At 43.2% G+C, this 15,128-nt stretch overlaps 1 protein-coding gene across 1 annotated transcript; it reads right to left on the reverse strand.

Moving 5' to 3' along the window:
• Window positions 1–12,406: 12,406 nt before the first annotated feature.
• Window positions 12,407–14,880, reverse strand: LOC121990379 (pectin acetylesterase 7-like). Its single transcript, XM_042544516.1, has 11 exons — window positions 14,685–14,880; window positions 14,512–14,594; window positions 14,104–14,230; window positions 13,916–13,995; window positions 13,742–13,828; window positions 13,553–13,677; window positions 13,419–13,479; window positions 13,208–13,339; window positions 13,013–13,118; window positions 12,772–12,908; window positions 12,407–12,676 (listed from the first exon to the last, which is right to left on the reverse strand). Exons 1-11 carry the CDS (start codon window positions 14,812–14,814, stop codon window positions 12,569–12,571), a joined length of 1,176 nt encoding a protein of 391 aa, XP_042400450.1. The 5' UTR covers window positions 14,815–14,880; the 3' UTR covers window positions 12,407–12,568.
• Window positions 14,881–15,128: the final 248 nt, after the last annotated feature.

Genomic DNA, 15,128 nt, shown 5'->3' on the forward strand with positions numbered 1-15,128 from the left:
GCAGATTGTTAGTATTAGCCCTAGTACCAATTATGAGATGATTGTAAAGGGCTCATTTTGTATCATATATCACTATTAATAAAAAGACAAAGGTTATGGTTATTATATTTATTGCAGTTCAGTATCGATTGAATAAATATAATAATGTCCTTGGGTAGTAGGTTCTTATCTATAATATATCAATTGGTTGAATTGATAGTGAGATATTGTAGAGAACACTACTCTTAACTATTCCTAGTCGAGCATTAATATACAAGGACAATATTAATGCGTTAAAACTAGCATGTAGGTCAACGGATGACTTGATCTCACAAGTCATGGATATGAGATATCAGGTTAACACATGGGTATATATTAGAGAATATATACTGAATGATCCGCCATGAGAATGTTTCATGGATCGTCATATGAGTGTCATAAATATTCTCATGTGACTATTGGTATGAATAGTCCTTAGACCTGAAGTCACTACGGTTCCCTACATAAGGAGCTGTATACTTTGGTATCGTCAAACGTCACCCGTAACAGGGTGGACTATAAAGTCGATCACTGGGTATGCAATGAATTATGCGGAGGAATGTGAGTGATGTAGATGGGATCTATCCCTTCCATATGATGAAAGCGATATCTGTGGGTCCCTTGATTAGTAGGACACCAGAAAACATGGTCATGCGTAAATAAGTCGATATGAGATATTGATCTTATTTGATTAAATGTGTCTACTTGGAGATCAAGAAACATAAAGATTGATAAGAGGATGACACGGTCTATGCTTCATTGATCAATCTAGATATCAAGGATAGAGGGACCAAGTCATACAATATGATAGCCACGGAAAGGTTAGGCCGGATCACGACTTTCTCGTCACTTGGGTAGCAATGATGCCTTGCTAGATGCCACTCATTGTTTATGTATCGCAAATCTTGATTTGGATACATTGCCAACGTTACAAGAGCCTACAGGGTCACACACAAAGAACAAGTAGATTTGGAGATGGGTTCATGTGATGAATCAATGGATTAAGTGTAATCCAAATTTGACTCATTGAGTTAGACTCAAAGGGATCCAATTATTGGATTGAGTTCAATTGCAAGGGAATCAATGGGTTAGACTCATTGGGTGAACTTGAGTTCACAAAGGAAGTTGAATGGTCAAAATTCAACCATTGGATTGGATGGTTTATTTTGAGCCATTGGATTAGAATATGAAAGGGTGGAGACTCTTGGTATTCTATGGGATGGATATATAAATCATTTTGGAAGTGATTTTTATGAGATGTGAATGAAAAGACCCTTGGCATTCTTCTTCTTCCTCCTTCCTCATCTTGGCCGAAACACACAATTGAGGTTGCTAGCACAACCTTGTGTGCTTTCTTCTCCATCTTGTCTTTGTTTGTGAAACAAGCAAAGATAAGGCTTGTTCATGTAGATACCATAGAGGTGCGGACATTTGAACATGCTGAGATCTGGATCTAGAAGAAAAGGTTGCTGTCGGGATTGCGAAGGACACGTAACAAAGGTATAATCCTATCATGTAGCTTAGCATAGATTAGTTTGCAAAAATTGTTTCTTCCCTTCACATGGATCCGCTGGATAAGAGGATCTAGTAATTTTTCCGCTGCGTTTCTGCGCCTTTTGGTGCGCTAGATCCCAACAAAACTTACCCCAGTGGATTTCTAGGTAAAACCGTTAATGATCTCCCCCAGCGGTATGGTTGTCGCTCAGACCCTAGCGTCCGCCCAGATCTGAGCTAAAGGGCCCTGGATTGTAATTTGATGTTGGGGGAGATCACGAGTCAGCGTTATCTGAATGACTCCAGTTGTCGGTCGGCAAGCGGAGTGTTGGTCCCTTGTGGCTGGCTAGAGGGAGTGAATAGCTTGAAAAAAAATGAACATCTTTCTCGACTTATAGCTTTATTAACATAAACACTTGTACAAAAAAAGAAATAGCAAGCAAATTAACAAGAGAAAGAGGCACAGAGATTTTACTTGGTTTGCAATCGGAAGATTGCTAATCTAAGACGTTGAAATCTCACTAAAGTCTCCTTCAGGCGGAGAAGTCTCTTACAAAAGTTAAAGCACTTAATTATAAAGCTAAACTGAAGGTAGAATGTTTACAAGTGTGTTTTTAGCTACTGGGATCAGGGATGTATTTATAGCCCTGATCGGGGTGCCTAGAAGTGTTTCAGGCGTCTGGACGTGGATAGAACTTTATCCATTTCGCACCGGATCGCAACATGTGGTGTTTCGATAAACTTTCTGGTCCGGACTCTTGGACCCGCTCCAGGCGCACAGACCCTGTTAAATTTGATCCGCAATCAAGGGTGCCCTCAGGGGCACTCTCGGCACCTAAAGTGGTATGAGTGCCCAGACCAGCTTAGCTCGCTTGGATGATTTCGGCCATCCGGAATAGGGCCCACCCGAACCTATTTCCTGACCTTCTTGAGCAACCTTCTGCTCTAACTTCTCATCCCTCGGAACCACCGCGCACTTCCTTCTCATCCACCAGCGTACTCTTTCGCAATGTCTCGTCCTTTAGATGCACTAAGCCCATTGACTCTCACCCTTGTTATCCTTCTCACTAGCTGCGTCTTTCGCTTGACCTCCTGTGCTCTTAAGTTCCTGCACACTCAGACACAGGGCATCAAAACATAACAGGACCTAATTTGATTTGGTTGATCACATCAAAACTACCATGGGGGTACATACACGGAGGATTGCCTTGACGTGCCTGCGGTCACTCGGATCGGAAGGTTCTGAGGTGGTCGGACCCTTGGATTTAGATATCGGGGAGGAGTGAATAATGGAAAGGAATGTTTCCCCTATGACCGGCGGAGGTGGAAGATAGGTGATAGGCTGAGCGACTGTTGTCCCTACCGGTAGTGTTGACAAAGATGGGGTTCGATCAGAAGATGGGGGAATCAGCAAGACAGCCTCCCCCTTTGGAAGCACGGAGGAAGAGGTCTCACCGTGCTTGGATGTGTTGGATCGTGAAAGTTGATAGAGGGGGATGAATATTGATTGAAAAACATTCAAGCGAGTATGCAGCGGAAAAACAAAAATAGAGCAATGCTAACAAGAACCAATTTACTTGGTTCGGAGCCTTGGTCGACTCCTACTCCATGGCCTGCACTCGTCGAGTGCTTTCGTTGGGCAATCCACTAGCAATTTGAATAATTTTTTGCAAATTGAAAGTACACGAAATGCTAAAAGAGATGAAGTACTGACAATAATGAAAATAAAAGAAAGTGTGCGTTGTCAGAGAAGCTTCAGTGTCACAGGAGCACAGCATAGCAGAGTAAGCGTTGGAAGGTCTTGTTGTGAGTTGTTCTTTGCTCCAGGGTGCATCCTCCTTATATAGGAGGCTCTGGGTGCCTGGAGTGTGACGTAGTCCAGCCAACCATGAAGCTCCACGTGGCGAAGCGATGAGTAGATAATATTTGCACTCCGGCCGCCCAGATCCCTTCCGGGCGCCCAGACCACTCTTCTCTAGAAAGTCCTTCTTCTACAAGAAAGAGTTAGTCCGAGGCAAAATGTAAATAATATTACCCTGTAAAATAAGGTGTTAGCACAGTTATAATAAACAAACAGAGTATTAATTAGATTTCGTCTCACCGAGACCGGAATCTAATCAAGATCTCAACTTAGAGTTCTCAAATGGTTCTAAGTTGGATCGGCGCCTAAGTTCTGTTGGAACCCCAAGGTTGTTTTGGTGTGATAAATAAGTTAAGTTAGGTCCTGTGTGTTTCTAACCTTGTGTCTAAGTATGTAGGAGCTTAGGAGCACAGGTAGTCGAGTGGAAGATGCAGCTAGCGAGAAGGACGACACGAGGTGCATCCGAGGGATGAGGCGCTGTGGAAGAGTACACCGGCGGACGAGAAGGAAGCACGCGGTGGTTCCGAGGGACGAAAGCCGGAGCGGAAGACTGCTCGAGGAGCAAGAGACGCAGCTAGCGAGAAGGACGGCACGCGGTGCGTCCGAGGGACGAAGACTGCGGATGAGTATGTCGGCGGACGAGAAGGAAACACGCGGTGATTCCGAGGGACGAGAAGCCACAGGGAAGCCCGCTCGAGAAGACCGGAAGTTGTGTTCGGGTGAGCCTTTTTCCAAATGGAAGAGATCACCCAAGTGAGCGGATCCGGAGTAGAAGACCCGGACCGAGGCGGACGGAACCGGAGCAAAGGTCCCGATGGAGAAAAGTCAACATCTGTTGACTTGGGGGTCCGGGGCGCCCGGACCAACCCGGGGAGCCCAGAACCCTTCCGGGCGCCCAGACCGTCAAGTTTGACCAGATCGAGTCAATCTCGATCTGAACGTTGGGGGATAAAGTTTTATCCCCCCCCCTAGGGCACCAGGAACCCTTCCAGGCGCCCCGACCAAGGCTATAAATATAGACTTGGTCCAGAAGCTTTTCAATCAGTTCAGAAATTGTAACAACGCTTGTGTTCTTCCACTGTTTAGATTAGATTCTTTCATTCTGTGCCTACATTGCTGTAAAAGAGGCTTCTCCACCTGAAGGAGATAGTAGCGCGATCATTTTCCTTAGATTAACAACCTCCCCGGTTGTAACCAAGTAAACATCTGGTGCCTCGTCTTTTTCTGTTTCGATTTATTGCTTTTCTATTTTATATGCAAGTGTTAGTTTGAAAAAGTCGGGAAGGGTTGTGTATTGTTTTTACAGGGCTATTCAACCCCCCCTTCTAGCCGGCCGCAACGGTCCTACAAGTGGTATCAGAGCCAAGGCGCTTCAGGAGGACTAACCGTCGAACGAAGCAACGAGATGGCCGGACCAAGCATCCACCCGTCGAAATACGAAGGGGACTTCGCCACCTGGAAAAAATTGATGCAGGTATTTTTTACAACAGATTTTGAATTAGTTTTAACAATGGAATCTGGCTTTGTAGCTCCAGAAGGTAAGGAAAAATGTCAATGGACAAAAAAGGAGCAGGCTGAATACGTGGCGAACGGCAAAGCAGAATACCATCTGCTAAGCGTTCTTCCACCTCAAGAAGTCAACAAGATCGGGCACTACGACTCGGCAAAGGAACTTTGGGAGAAGTTCCTCGAGCTGCACGAAGGGACGTCCGAAGCCAAGCTCGTCAGAAGAGATCTGCTTCGCAATCAACTCACCATCCTGTGACTTGGGGAAGACGAGACAGTCGTGCATCTACACTCGAGAATAAAAGAAATTATTACCAGACTTTCGAATCTCAGAGAAAAGGTAAGTAACCGAGATTCACTCATGTACTCACTGAATTCCTTTCCTAGAAATACCAAATGGGCATCATTAGTAGATGCCTTTTACATTTCTAAATATTTAGAAAAAAATTCGTTAAAAGAATTCTTTTCAACATTTGAAGTGCATGAGTCAAGATGTGCAGGAATGAAGGAGCCCAAGAACAACGTCGCCCTCAAAGCTTCGAGAGACGAACCAGAGTCGGAATCTTCTCTCGACGACGAGGAAATGGTAATGATGGTAAGAAGATTCAAGAAACTTTGTAAATTCAGATCTACTAACCATCCGCAGGTGAAGAAGAAAAGGACGATCCGCTGCTACCACTGCGACGAAGAAGGGCACGTCAAGGACAACTGCCCCAAGCTGAAGAACAAGGACAAGGAGAAGGCTAAGAAGTCTATCCAAAAGCGAAAGGCCCTAAAGGCGACGTGGGACGATACGTCATCGGAGTCGGAAGTCGAGGCATTCTCCGGACTTGCTCTAATGGCAAGTCATCAAGACGATGACTGCGAGTCAAGATCTTCCGAAATGAGCATCGATGAAGGGGGAGCCACGTCGGAAGCAAGCAGCAATTCAGGGGGAGAAACGGACAACGAGCTCGACAAGGTAAGTCGAGTACGTTCTCTTCCTCCCGATAAACTTTTTAAGTTTGTTAAGTTATTAACTAAAGACTGCTGTAAATTAGAAAAGGAAATCAAAATTTTAAAAATAATTTTAGCTAAATCCTGTCCTTTAGAATAATTAGATAAATCAAAATTGGAAAATGAAAAATTACAATTAGAAAATCAAAATCTGAAAATTCAAATAGACAACTTGAAAAACTATTCATGTTCACCTAAAACCAATTTTAGAAGATTTAATAATTAAAATTGGTACTTTAAATATCACCAGGGATAAATTAGGAATATCTCTAGAAAATATGTCCCTAAGAAATTTTTAATCAATCCAGTAGGCTGGAACCTTTATTGGGTTCCTAAATCTTGCTTAGTCTAAATATTAATAAAAATTAGCGCTTTCAGTGAGAAAATTAAACAATGAATTTCTCTATGAGTCTTTGACTAAGGAAGTGGTTGTTGCACCAATAATCAAGAAAGCCTAGTGCCTCGCCACGACCTGGAAGCTAAAATATTGAAATAAATGTTTAATTAACTTGCTGTCAAAGCATTAAAATTAGAATTAATTAATGCTTTTAAAGTTTTTCAAATATTTTTATAGAAAAATACTTTTACGTGAAATATTTACTTAGAAAAATCTTAAGTTAGGATTTTTTTTTATAATTTTTGCAAAGACTTAAATTTAATATATATATATATATATATATATATATATATATATATATATATATATATATATATATATATATATATATATATTACTTAGTAAAAAAAATTTGATATCTTTTTCTTAAAAAAATTATATTCTATACTTAGAAAAAATTTTCAGAAGATATTTTTTTGCCTAAGTTAAAAGCTGTTCTGAAATTAAAAAATTTTGCTTAAGTTTTTTTTTTAATTTCACTTAGAAAAATTTCTTAAAATCTTACTTAAAATTTTTTTAAAGAGACAGTTTATTATTACAAAAATTTTTTTAAGGATCTCAAAATTTCTAAGTATTTACCCTTAGATGTTTTCTTAGAACCCCGTTTTTTATGTGATCAAAGGGGAGAAGAAAAAGTATAAGTCTAGGGGGAGGTAGACCAAAAATTTAAATTTAACTTGTTTTATTTTTGCACTTAAATTTCAAATTTAGTTAAGTTTATTTTATGTCTATTTTTACCCTAATTTAACTTGGGTTGCTCACACCAAAAAGGGAGAGATTGTTGGAACCCCAAGGTTGTTTTGGTGTGATCAACAAGTTAAGGTAGGTCCTGTGTGTTTCTAACCTTGTGTCTAAGTGTGCAGAAGCTTAAGAGCACAGGTAGTCGAGTGGAAGACGCAGCTAGCGAGAAGGACGGCATGAGGTGCGTCCGAGGGACAAGGCGTTGCGGAAGAGTACACCGGCAGACGAGAAGGAAACGTGCAGTGGTTCCGAGGGACGAAAGCCGGAGCGGAAGACTGCTCGAGGAGCAAGAGACGCAGCTAGCGATAAGGGCGTCACGTGGTGCGTCCGAGGGACGAAGACTGCGGATGAGTATGTCGTCGGATGAGAAGGAAACACGCGGTGATTCCGAGGGACGAGAAGCCAAAGGGAAGCCCGCTCGAGAAGACCGGAAGTTGGGTTCGGGTGAGCCCTTTTCCAGATGGAAGAGATCACCCAAGTGAGCGGATCCGGAGTAGAAGACCCGGACCGAGGCGGACCGAACCGGAGCAAAGGTCCCAACGAAGAAAAGTCAACATCTGTTGACTTGGGGGTCCGAGGCGCCCGGAACAGTTCGAGGCGCCCGGACCAACCCGGGGAGCCCGGAACCCTTCCGAGCGCCCGGACCGTCAAGTTTGACCAGATCGAGTCAATCTCGATCTGAACGTTGGGGGATAAAGTTTTATCCCCCCCCCAGGGCACCAGGAACCCTTCCAGGCGCCCCGACCAAGGCTATAAATATAGCCTTGGTCTAGAAGCTTTTCAATCAGTTCAGAAATTGTAACAACGCTTGTGTGCTTCCACTGTTTAGATTAGCTTCTTTCATTCTGTGCCTACATTGCTGTAAAAGAGGCTTCTCCACCTGAAGGAGATAGTAGTGCGATCATTTTCCTTAGATTAACAACCTCCCCGGTTGTAACCAAGTAAACATCTGGTGCCTCGTCTTTTTCTGTTTCGATTTATTGCTTTTCTATTTTATATGCAAGTGTTAGTTTGAAAAAGTCAGGAAGGGTTGTGTTTTGTTTTTACAGGGCTATTCAACCCCCCCTTCTAGCCGGCCGCAACGGTCCTACAAGTTCCCTTCCCGAGAACGCGTCCTCACAGTCACTCCCCTCCAGTGACTTGCCTCAACTTACCTGCCAGACGTCTGGCCAGCCCTTTGACCCATCTGGACTTCGTGCCAGACGTACGGTCAGCCCTTCGACCCGTCTGGACTTCGTGCCAGATGTCCGGTCAGCCTTTCGACCCATCTGGACTTCGTGCCAACTATTCGATCGACCCGTCGACCTAGCTGGGCTTCGTGCCAGCTATCCGGTCGACCTAGCTGGCCTTCGTTCCAGACATCCGGTCTGCCCGTCAACCTGTCTGGGCTTCTCCTTCACACCTGGTCAAAGTGTTAGGTCACAATGAAACTAACTTAACCTACTTTGTCATTTATCAAAATTTGAGTTAGACCATTAGTGCTAACCGCACCAACAAGATGGAGGTCGGGAAGTCACCGCGCGAGCAGGAGCCTGGAGAGCAGAGGTGGCCAAGCAGTAGGAGGACTCCGCTCGATATCGCTTACAGTGCTAGATAAGTGGCTTACCAAAGGTAGCAGACTCAGATGGAACCACTACCGGCACCATGAAGGGATGCTCGAGCGGCGATTCACTAGTATAAGTGGCTACCTCACTAGCCACCATCCGGCTCCCTCCTGCCTCGCCGGTTAACTCTTCGAAGTGCTCGACCGACAATAGGTCACGACTCTCCATCTCGGTTACTCCTTTAGCATTGATGTCCACATCGGAGAGCCTACACTAATCGCTCAGCAATGCTCAGTTTATGATTTGATCTGCAAAAAAGAGAAAAAAATCAATTAGATTCAAAGATGATAGAAAGAAAAAAGACATACCTAAAAAGACGGGCAGCCGTGTGCAGATTGGGCTTAGCCCGAACACATACAGAACTCCTTCCAAAAGTAGCCAGTGTATTTGGTACTTCTGACCAACCAAACTTAAGGCTGCTTGAAGGTAAGCCAACTGCCTCCATATCTCCCCAACGAAGGAGGTTCGGACAACTCAATCTGCTAGCCGGTCGAAAGGCAAGCCGACTAAGAAGACGAACGAAGAAGTAGTGCTCCTTCCAGTGCTTATTCGAGAAGGTCATTTTGTCAAAATATACAATGCCCGCTCGGACTTGGAAAAGAAAGGTGCCCGGCTCGAAAAGCTTCGGGTAGTAGAAGTAGTGGAAAATGTGAGGCACAAGAGGAATCTCGTATAGACAGAATAAGACAACAACTCCACACAATAATCTAAAAGAATTAGTCACTAATTGATGCAGTCGAATGTGAAAATATCTATAAACTTCCTAGAATAAAGGATGAATAAAAAAGCATAGGCTGGCGAGGAACTGGTCTTTAAAGAAGGGGAGAAAGCCGGTTGGAGGCATATGGGGGCGAGCATAAGCAAAAGGAATGGCAATGGAGTAATTGTCAGGAAAATAGTAGGTTATCTTCATTTGCTCGACCTCATCGCCATTAAAGTCGGACTCGGTGAAGGTGTACCATAACCCGAGGGGAGAAGTAGGCCACACCATTGAATAAAAAGAGGAAGAACCGAAGATCAAAAGGGAGAGAACAAAGAAGGGGCTTACTAGAAAAGGAGAGATTAACAGCCACGAACAAAGAAGGAGGAACAAGGAGACGAGGAAGACGAAGACGAGGAATGCAATGGAGCGGAAGAAAAATTTAAGGGTTTAAAAACCCTGTGGGTGGCCTCCCTGGGTTGTCTAATCCAGGGTTTTGGAAAACGGGATTTAATCTGGGTCATTGAATCAAAGAGGCGATGTCGCATCATAGCCAAATAGTCACTTGTCACATCACACATATGGCAGAGAGGAGGGTGCGACATGTGATATTCGGTTATAGGTGGCATTAATGAGGAAGCAGAAGATAATTAAAGGGCATGGTCAAGCGTGCTTTATATTAATTGTTGGGGATTTGAACGACTTTCGAGAAATCATGGTGGCGTCAGCGACAATTAAAAGACACTACGTGAAATAAGCGGTCAGAGCAGAGATCAAAAGGAAGAAAAAAAATAGCTAAGTGTTGGTCGTGATAAGCCTAGCGACAGTTATAACCCCTTGAGCAATTAACATCATAGCCGAGCAGCGGCTATAAACCCTTGCGCTGGAAGACAACAACGGTAATAGTCGAGCGACGGCTATAAACCCTTGAGCAGTTAACATCACAGCCGAGCGACAGCTATAAACCCTTGCGCTGGAAGACAGCAACGGCAACAACCAAGCAGCAGCTATAAACCCTTGAATAGTTAACATCACAGTCAAGCGGTGGCTATAAACCCTTACGCTAGAAGACAGCAACGACAACAACCGAGCGGTGGCTATAAACCTTTGAGCAGTTAACATCACAGTCGAGCGATGACTATAAACTCTTGTGTTGGAAGACAGCAACAGCAATAGCTGAGCGGCGGCTATAAGCAGAAAGTATCACAATCGAGCGGCGACTCTAAGGACATTCGGTCGGGAAGAAGGAGTTCCAGAGCACACTAATCGTCCAGTTAGTCGGCCTTGCAGTCTCCTTCGACTAGACTTGAGGGGAAGGCTTGTGATACGGTAATGAAGAAGGGCTCCACTAGAGGCAAGTCAAAGTGAGGAAGACCAGCTAAGGTGGAGGTCGAAGTCAAGGAAAGTCAGCTGATGTGGAGGTCGAAGTCAATAAAAGTCAGCTAACATGAAGGCAAAATCAAGGAAGGTGTCACAGTTGGCTGAGCGAGCCAGTTATGGCCGAAAGGACGACTTGTCCGAGCGAACGAGCAAGGTCAGACGGCAGCATAAGACTAAGGGATAAACAAACAGTGCATCACCCCACCGTTGTCCTCATCGAGCGGGCGGCATGTCGGTCCGAGTAAAAGGCAGCCCTCTGACGACAAGAAAACCGAGCGAAGGGAGATTGCTCTATTTATCACGACCAAGCAAGGTGTCCCGACCGATCAGACGTCGATCGACCTATAGCGGGATCCACCCATGTATCTCCTCGTATTCTTTTGGAGGTTTGCGCCACTGACAACAGAGCATGTTCTGCGAGAAAATCATACTTTGAAAGCTTCTAGCCTGTCACATCAGCGATTTGTATGCTCACTTAAGAAGATGTGTCAGGGGCACTTTTTGTCAGGTCTTTTCCTAGGACATTTGGATTCCAAACATGTCATGCTTTGATATGCGTGCACAAACACTACAATGATGATATAAAAGGGGATCTCATTTACGGGCAGAGGTATGTGTAATTTCATTATTTCACACGCACTTCGCTATTACGTCATTCCAGCTATTCTCTACATCACCGGAAATTGACTTGAGAGTCTGAGGGTCAACGTCGAAAATTCCTTCCTAGCTCGGCACTAACGACTCTGTGTTACAGGACGGCATAGAGTCTTCGCTTTATCAACCTATGATTCACATCTCCAATTTATCACAGGATCACTTTTCTTTACAGATTTCTCTCCAAATATTTTCGGTCCAAGTAAAAAATGGAATCATGGTTTCCGTTCCTTGTTTTCCATCTGCTTTCCCCCCGGCCACGGAGTATCACAATAGTATCAGACCTTCACTAGAATTTAAGAATACGAGATTACCCATACGCTACTTGTTTCTAGCTTTGGCAAGTCTATAACCATGGATGAATCCTAGCAGCGAATCTATGCAGGAAATGGTTAACGCCGAAGCAAACCAAATTAGACCGGAAGGAAGAAGAAAAAACGAAAACATTGCAGTCTTCCATCCAATTGAAATTATTCGACATCTATCACGACGTACAATTCATCCTCACAAAACCGTAAAATACTACCGCCATAAAACATAAACAGAATATGACGATGACGAAATAGCCAGAAGGAAGGAGAAAGGTCGGCGTATACCTCGTTCTGAGTGAATCGGAAGACGGGTCCGCCGCCGTGCGGGGGCCAACCCATCGCGGAACTCTGGCAGGAGACAGAGGGTAGGAGATGGTAAAGAAGACAGGAGCGAAGTGGGAGGACGGAGAGCAAGGCAGGAGCACCAGGAACCGATCAAACTCGAACGCGCTCAACAGCCGTCACCATGCTCGTTCGTTTACCTGCGTCCGCCTCAATAAACTGTAGATGTCTAGTCTAACTGTATGCGAATGAGTCCAATAAAAAGATTCCCTTCTATTTACAATCAATTATTTTATGACTTTTAAAAAATTAATAATAACCTATTATATTCTATATAATTCATAATAAATCTATAACATAAATTTCAGCCTAGGACTTTTCATCTAATTTGTATGTTTGAAAATGCACTTTAATCTTTATTAGACATTATTCAAAGAGAATATTAGAATCAATATCTTTTCTTTGCATGATCGAATTTTTCAATGATACAACTAGTTATTTTTCTCATCTTCAAACAAAGTACACGGCCAAGGTAAACGTCATTGCAAGGTGGACAAGAGGGCGAACGGAGTTCCTCCCACGCATATTTTCGGAATGCTCATGGATCGGGGGAGGAGCTAAACTTCACTCATTAGTGATGTTTGGACATGAAGAGTTGCATGGATACTCGCAATCGATCTTTCTCACGGCACTCCGATCATTGTACCAGTCCCCTACAGCTTTGGCAATCGTCTGCAGATAGTCAAATTTGATCCCGTTATAGATGGATTGGCATATATATATATGGTCTAATTAAGTTTCTTCTTGTCTGTAGTTTGAGAGCTCACAGTGTTTTCAATCATTGGAGAATCAACATCTTGCCATGTTGGCCGACCTCCTGACTGGCAATGAGTATGGCAGGAGATTATGAACATGCCTGTGGAGTTGCTGGTTGGCAATGCTTGCAGAAACTGCGACCTGAAACCTGAATTAATCAAGCATTACGAGATCAGATAGTTTCAGGGAAAAAGAGATTCTATTCTAAAAGGTCATTTCCAGTTAAAAGTTATCAGAACTGCCAAAATTAACCTTGCAATGTCTGCAGTTGAGATGAAGAACACTTCTTAATATCAAGCTTGCACTCTGCCCAAGCTTGTCCAGGATCCGCAGAACTTGGAACTAAAATATTCATGATCTGCAGTGAGACAAACATGAATATATAATTAAATACACATATCAAGGGGCTGGGGAAAAAAAGAGAAATGCTTCTCGTGGATTTGTTACCTGCCATGAATCATAGGCTGAGTTAAGTATGAAAAGGGGAGTGCTCATCGTAGGCATCACATACTGTGGGAAGAAGCACCTGCTTGGAGTTTCCATCGAATTGCAAGAAGACGGCAAATTCTTCGTCGACCCCTGAGAATTAACAAACAATATGTGAGTATGTATCCTTTGATTGACTACTTCAGCATGGAATCACTCATTCTCAACATACATGAAGGTTGACAACATCAGTATAAAGGGACTTGACAGAGTCTGCTCCAGATATATCTTTCCTGTTGGAAGCAATTATGGTTTAATTTCCTTAGCATCATATTGATCAAACAAGGTAACCATGATTGAACTTACGCATCGATAAAGTAACCAGCATCAGAAAAGCATTTAACATTTGCGCTTGATGGTAAAAGATTGCGGAAGTCGTCACAGTGTAGAATGGAAGCCAGTCCCCCTGCTGAACATCCAGAAAGTAGCGCCTGCAAGCATTCAGCAACATTAGCATGAGATGTTGCATGATGAACCTTCACAAGTTCTATTTACATTTTCGGCTTTGTTCATCCCCTTTGCTAATAGATCGTCGATAATGGCATGCCAAACCCTGGCTCCTCTATAGTGAAGATTTGTAGCCTGACAAAAATTTACATTGGAAAATTGTCACTAAATGTGGCACGCAGGACTCATCCATCATGATGCAATATGGGTTAAGCATATTACTGGATCGACTGCTTCTACATCCCCAGTAAAAGATGAGCCGTCACAGTATCGAATCTTGATCCTATTCCAGTTATAGAAGTCTTGCAAGTATAAGATGAAAACAAATCAGAATAAACATTTCATTGTGCCACTAAATTCAGAAGAAATCTAAACATAAACAAAGAAGAGCAGACTAAAATTTCACTAACCAGGATTGGTTTTCTGATTGTCTCCCAAAATGCCAGAGAATGAGAGCTCCTTCATAAACTTAGATGAACCTCTGAAATTACCTGTTCGTTCGACACACTCTGTAACGTTCCTGCACCATCCTCCTCCCTGAATATGGTAGAAAGTGTGTTATTCTTTGAGATTATTAAATAGAAATCGACTGCATGAACTTTATCCTTCCCTTTACTGAACTCTACGTAAGGCTATGTCAGAGACACTTGTGATCCTATTCGTACTGTCATTTCTATGTTACTCTAGAGACTTTTTATTGCTAGATATTCACAGCCTAACAGTAGTGCCTCTTTCATTTTCTAGCACAAACTTCATGGTTAAAGATACAACTGCAACTTTGCAAGGAGATTAAAAAAAAAAAAAAAAAAGGATCTGACCTCCATGAAAACCAACCAACTATTCACACCAGAACCAGAACCAGGTAAAAAATGATATGCTGGGGGACTTCCATCCAGACATACTGCAAAAATGAAAGAAAAATATTTGGGCAGGCAAAACCAAATCGAACGTCCAAAACGTTGGAAAATGAAGGCTGATTAGCAAAGTATACCTGCTCCTTTGGCCACTGCACTTTCTAAGAGAATCATTGGCGCAGGACTTCCGTCGACTTCTAGGGAGACCAGTAAGGAGATTAAGCAGAGTGAAGGAACGATCCATGCTCTTGATTTAGGATCAAACATCCTGCAGATGTTTATTGAGTTCGTAAGCACCAAGAACAGAGAAAAGGCTGAAGCAAACTATGGAGAGACACTTAAACCTTATAAAAAAAAAACGGAGAGAACTTGGAATTGGAAAGGAAGGAAGAATTTATTCTGTCCACAGTGACAGAGGTCTCTTCTAGGAAGATTGCTTTTATAGGGGAGCTGTTAGAAGCTAATACAGAATCGATTGTTAAATTCGTGACAGTTACTTAACCAAATATAGTTCGATCATCTGTCCCGAAATTTCTGTCCCCATATCTCACTGTCTATCAGACGGTCCAGATTACATCTCA

The sequence above is a fragment of the Zingiber officinale genome, chromosome 6B (genome assembly GCF_018446385.1).
Source record: "Zingiber officinale cultivar Zhangliang chromosome 6B, Zo_v1.1, whole genome shotgun sequence".
Taxonomy (NCBI): Eukaryota; Viridiplantae; Streptophyta; class Magnoliopsida; order Zingiberales; family Zingiberaceae; genus Zingiber; species Zingiber officinale.

Bases quoted from the DNA above. Each gene is read 5' to 3' on its own strand.
- LOC121990379 (XM_042544516.1), bottom strand. From the start codon at position 14,814: ATGTTTGATCCTAAATCAAGAGCATGGATCGTTCCTTCACTCTGCTTA. The intron at 13,996-14,103 runs GTTAGTGAAATT...TATACTTGCAAG, and splicing joins CAATCAGAAAACCAATCCTG to ACTTCTATAACTGGAATAGG. The intron at 12,909-13,012 runs GTTAATTTTGGC...TGATTAATTCAG, and splicing joins TCAACTGCAGACATTGCAAG to GTTTCAGGTCGCAGTTTCTG.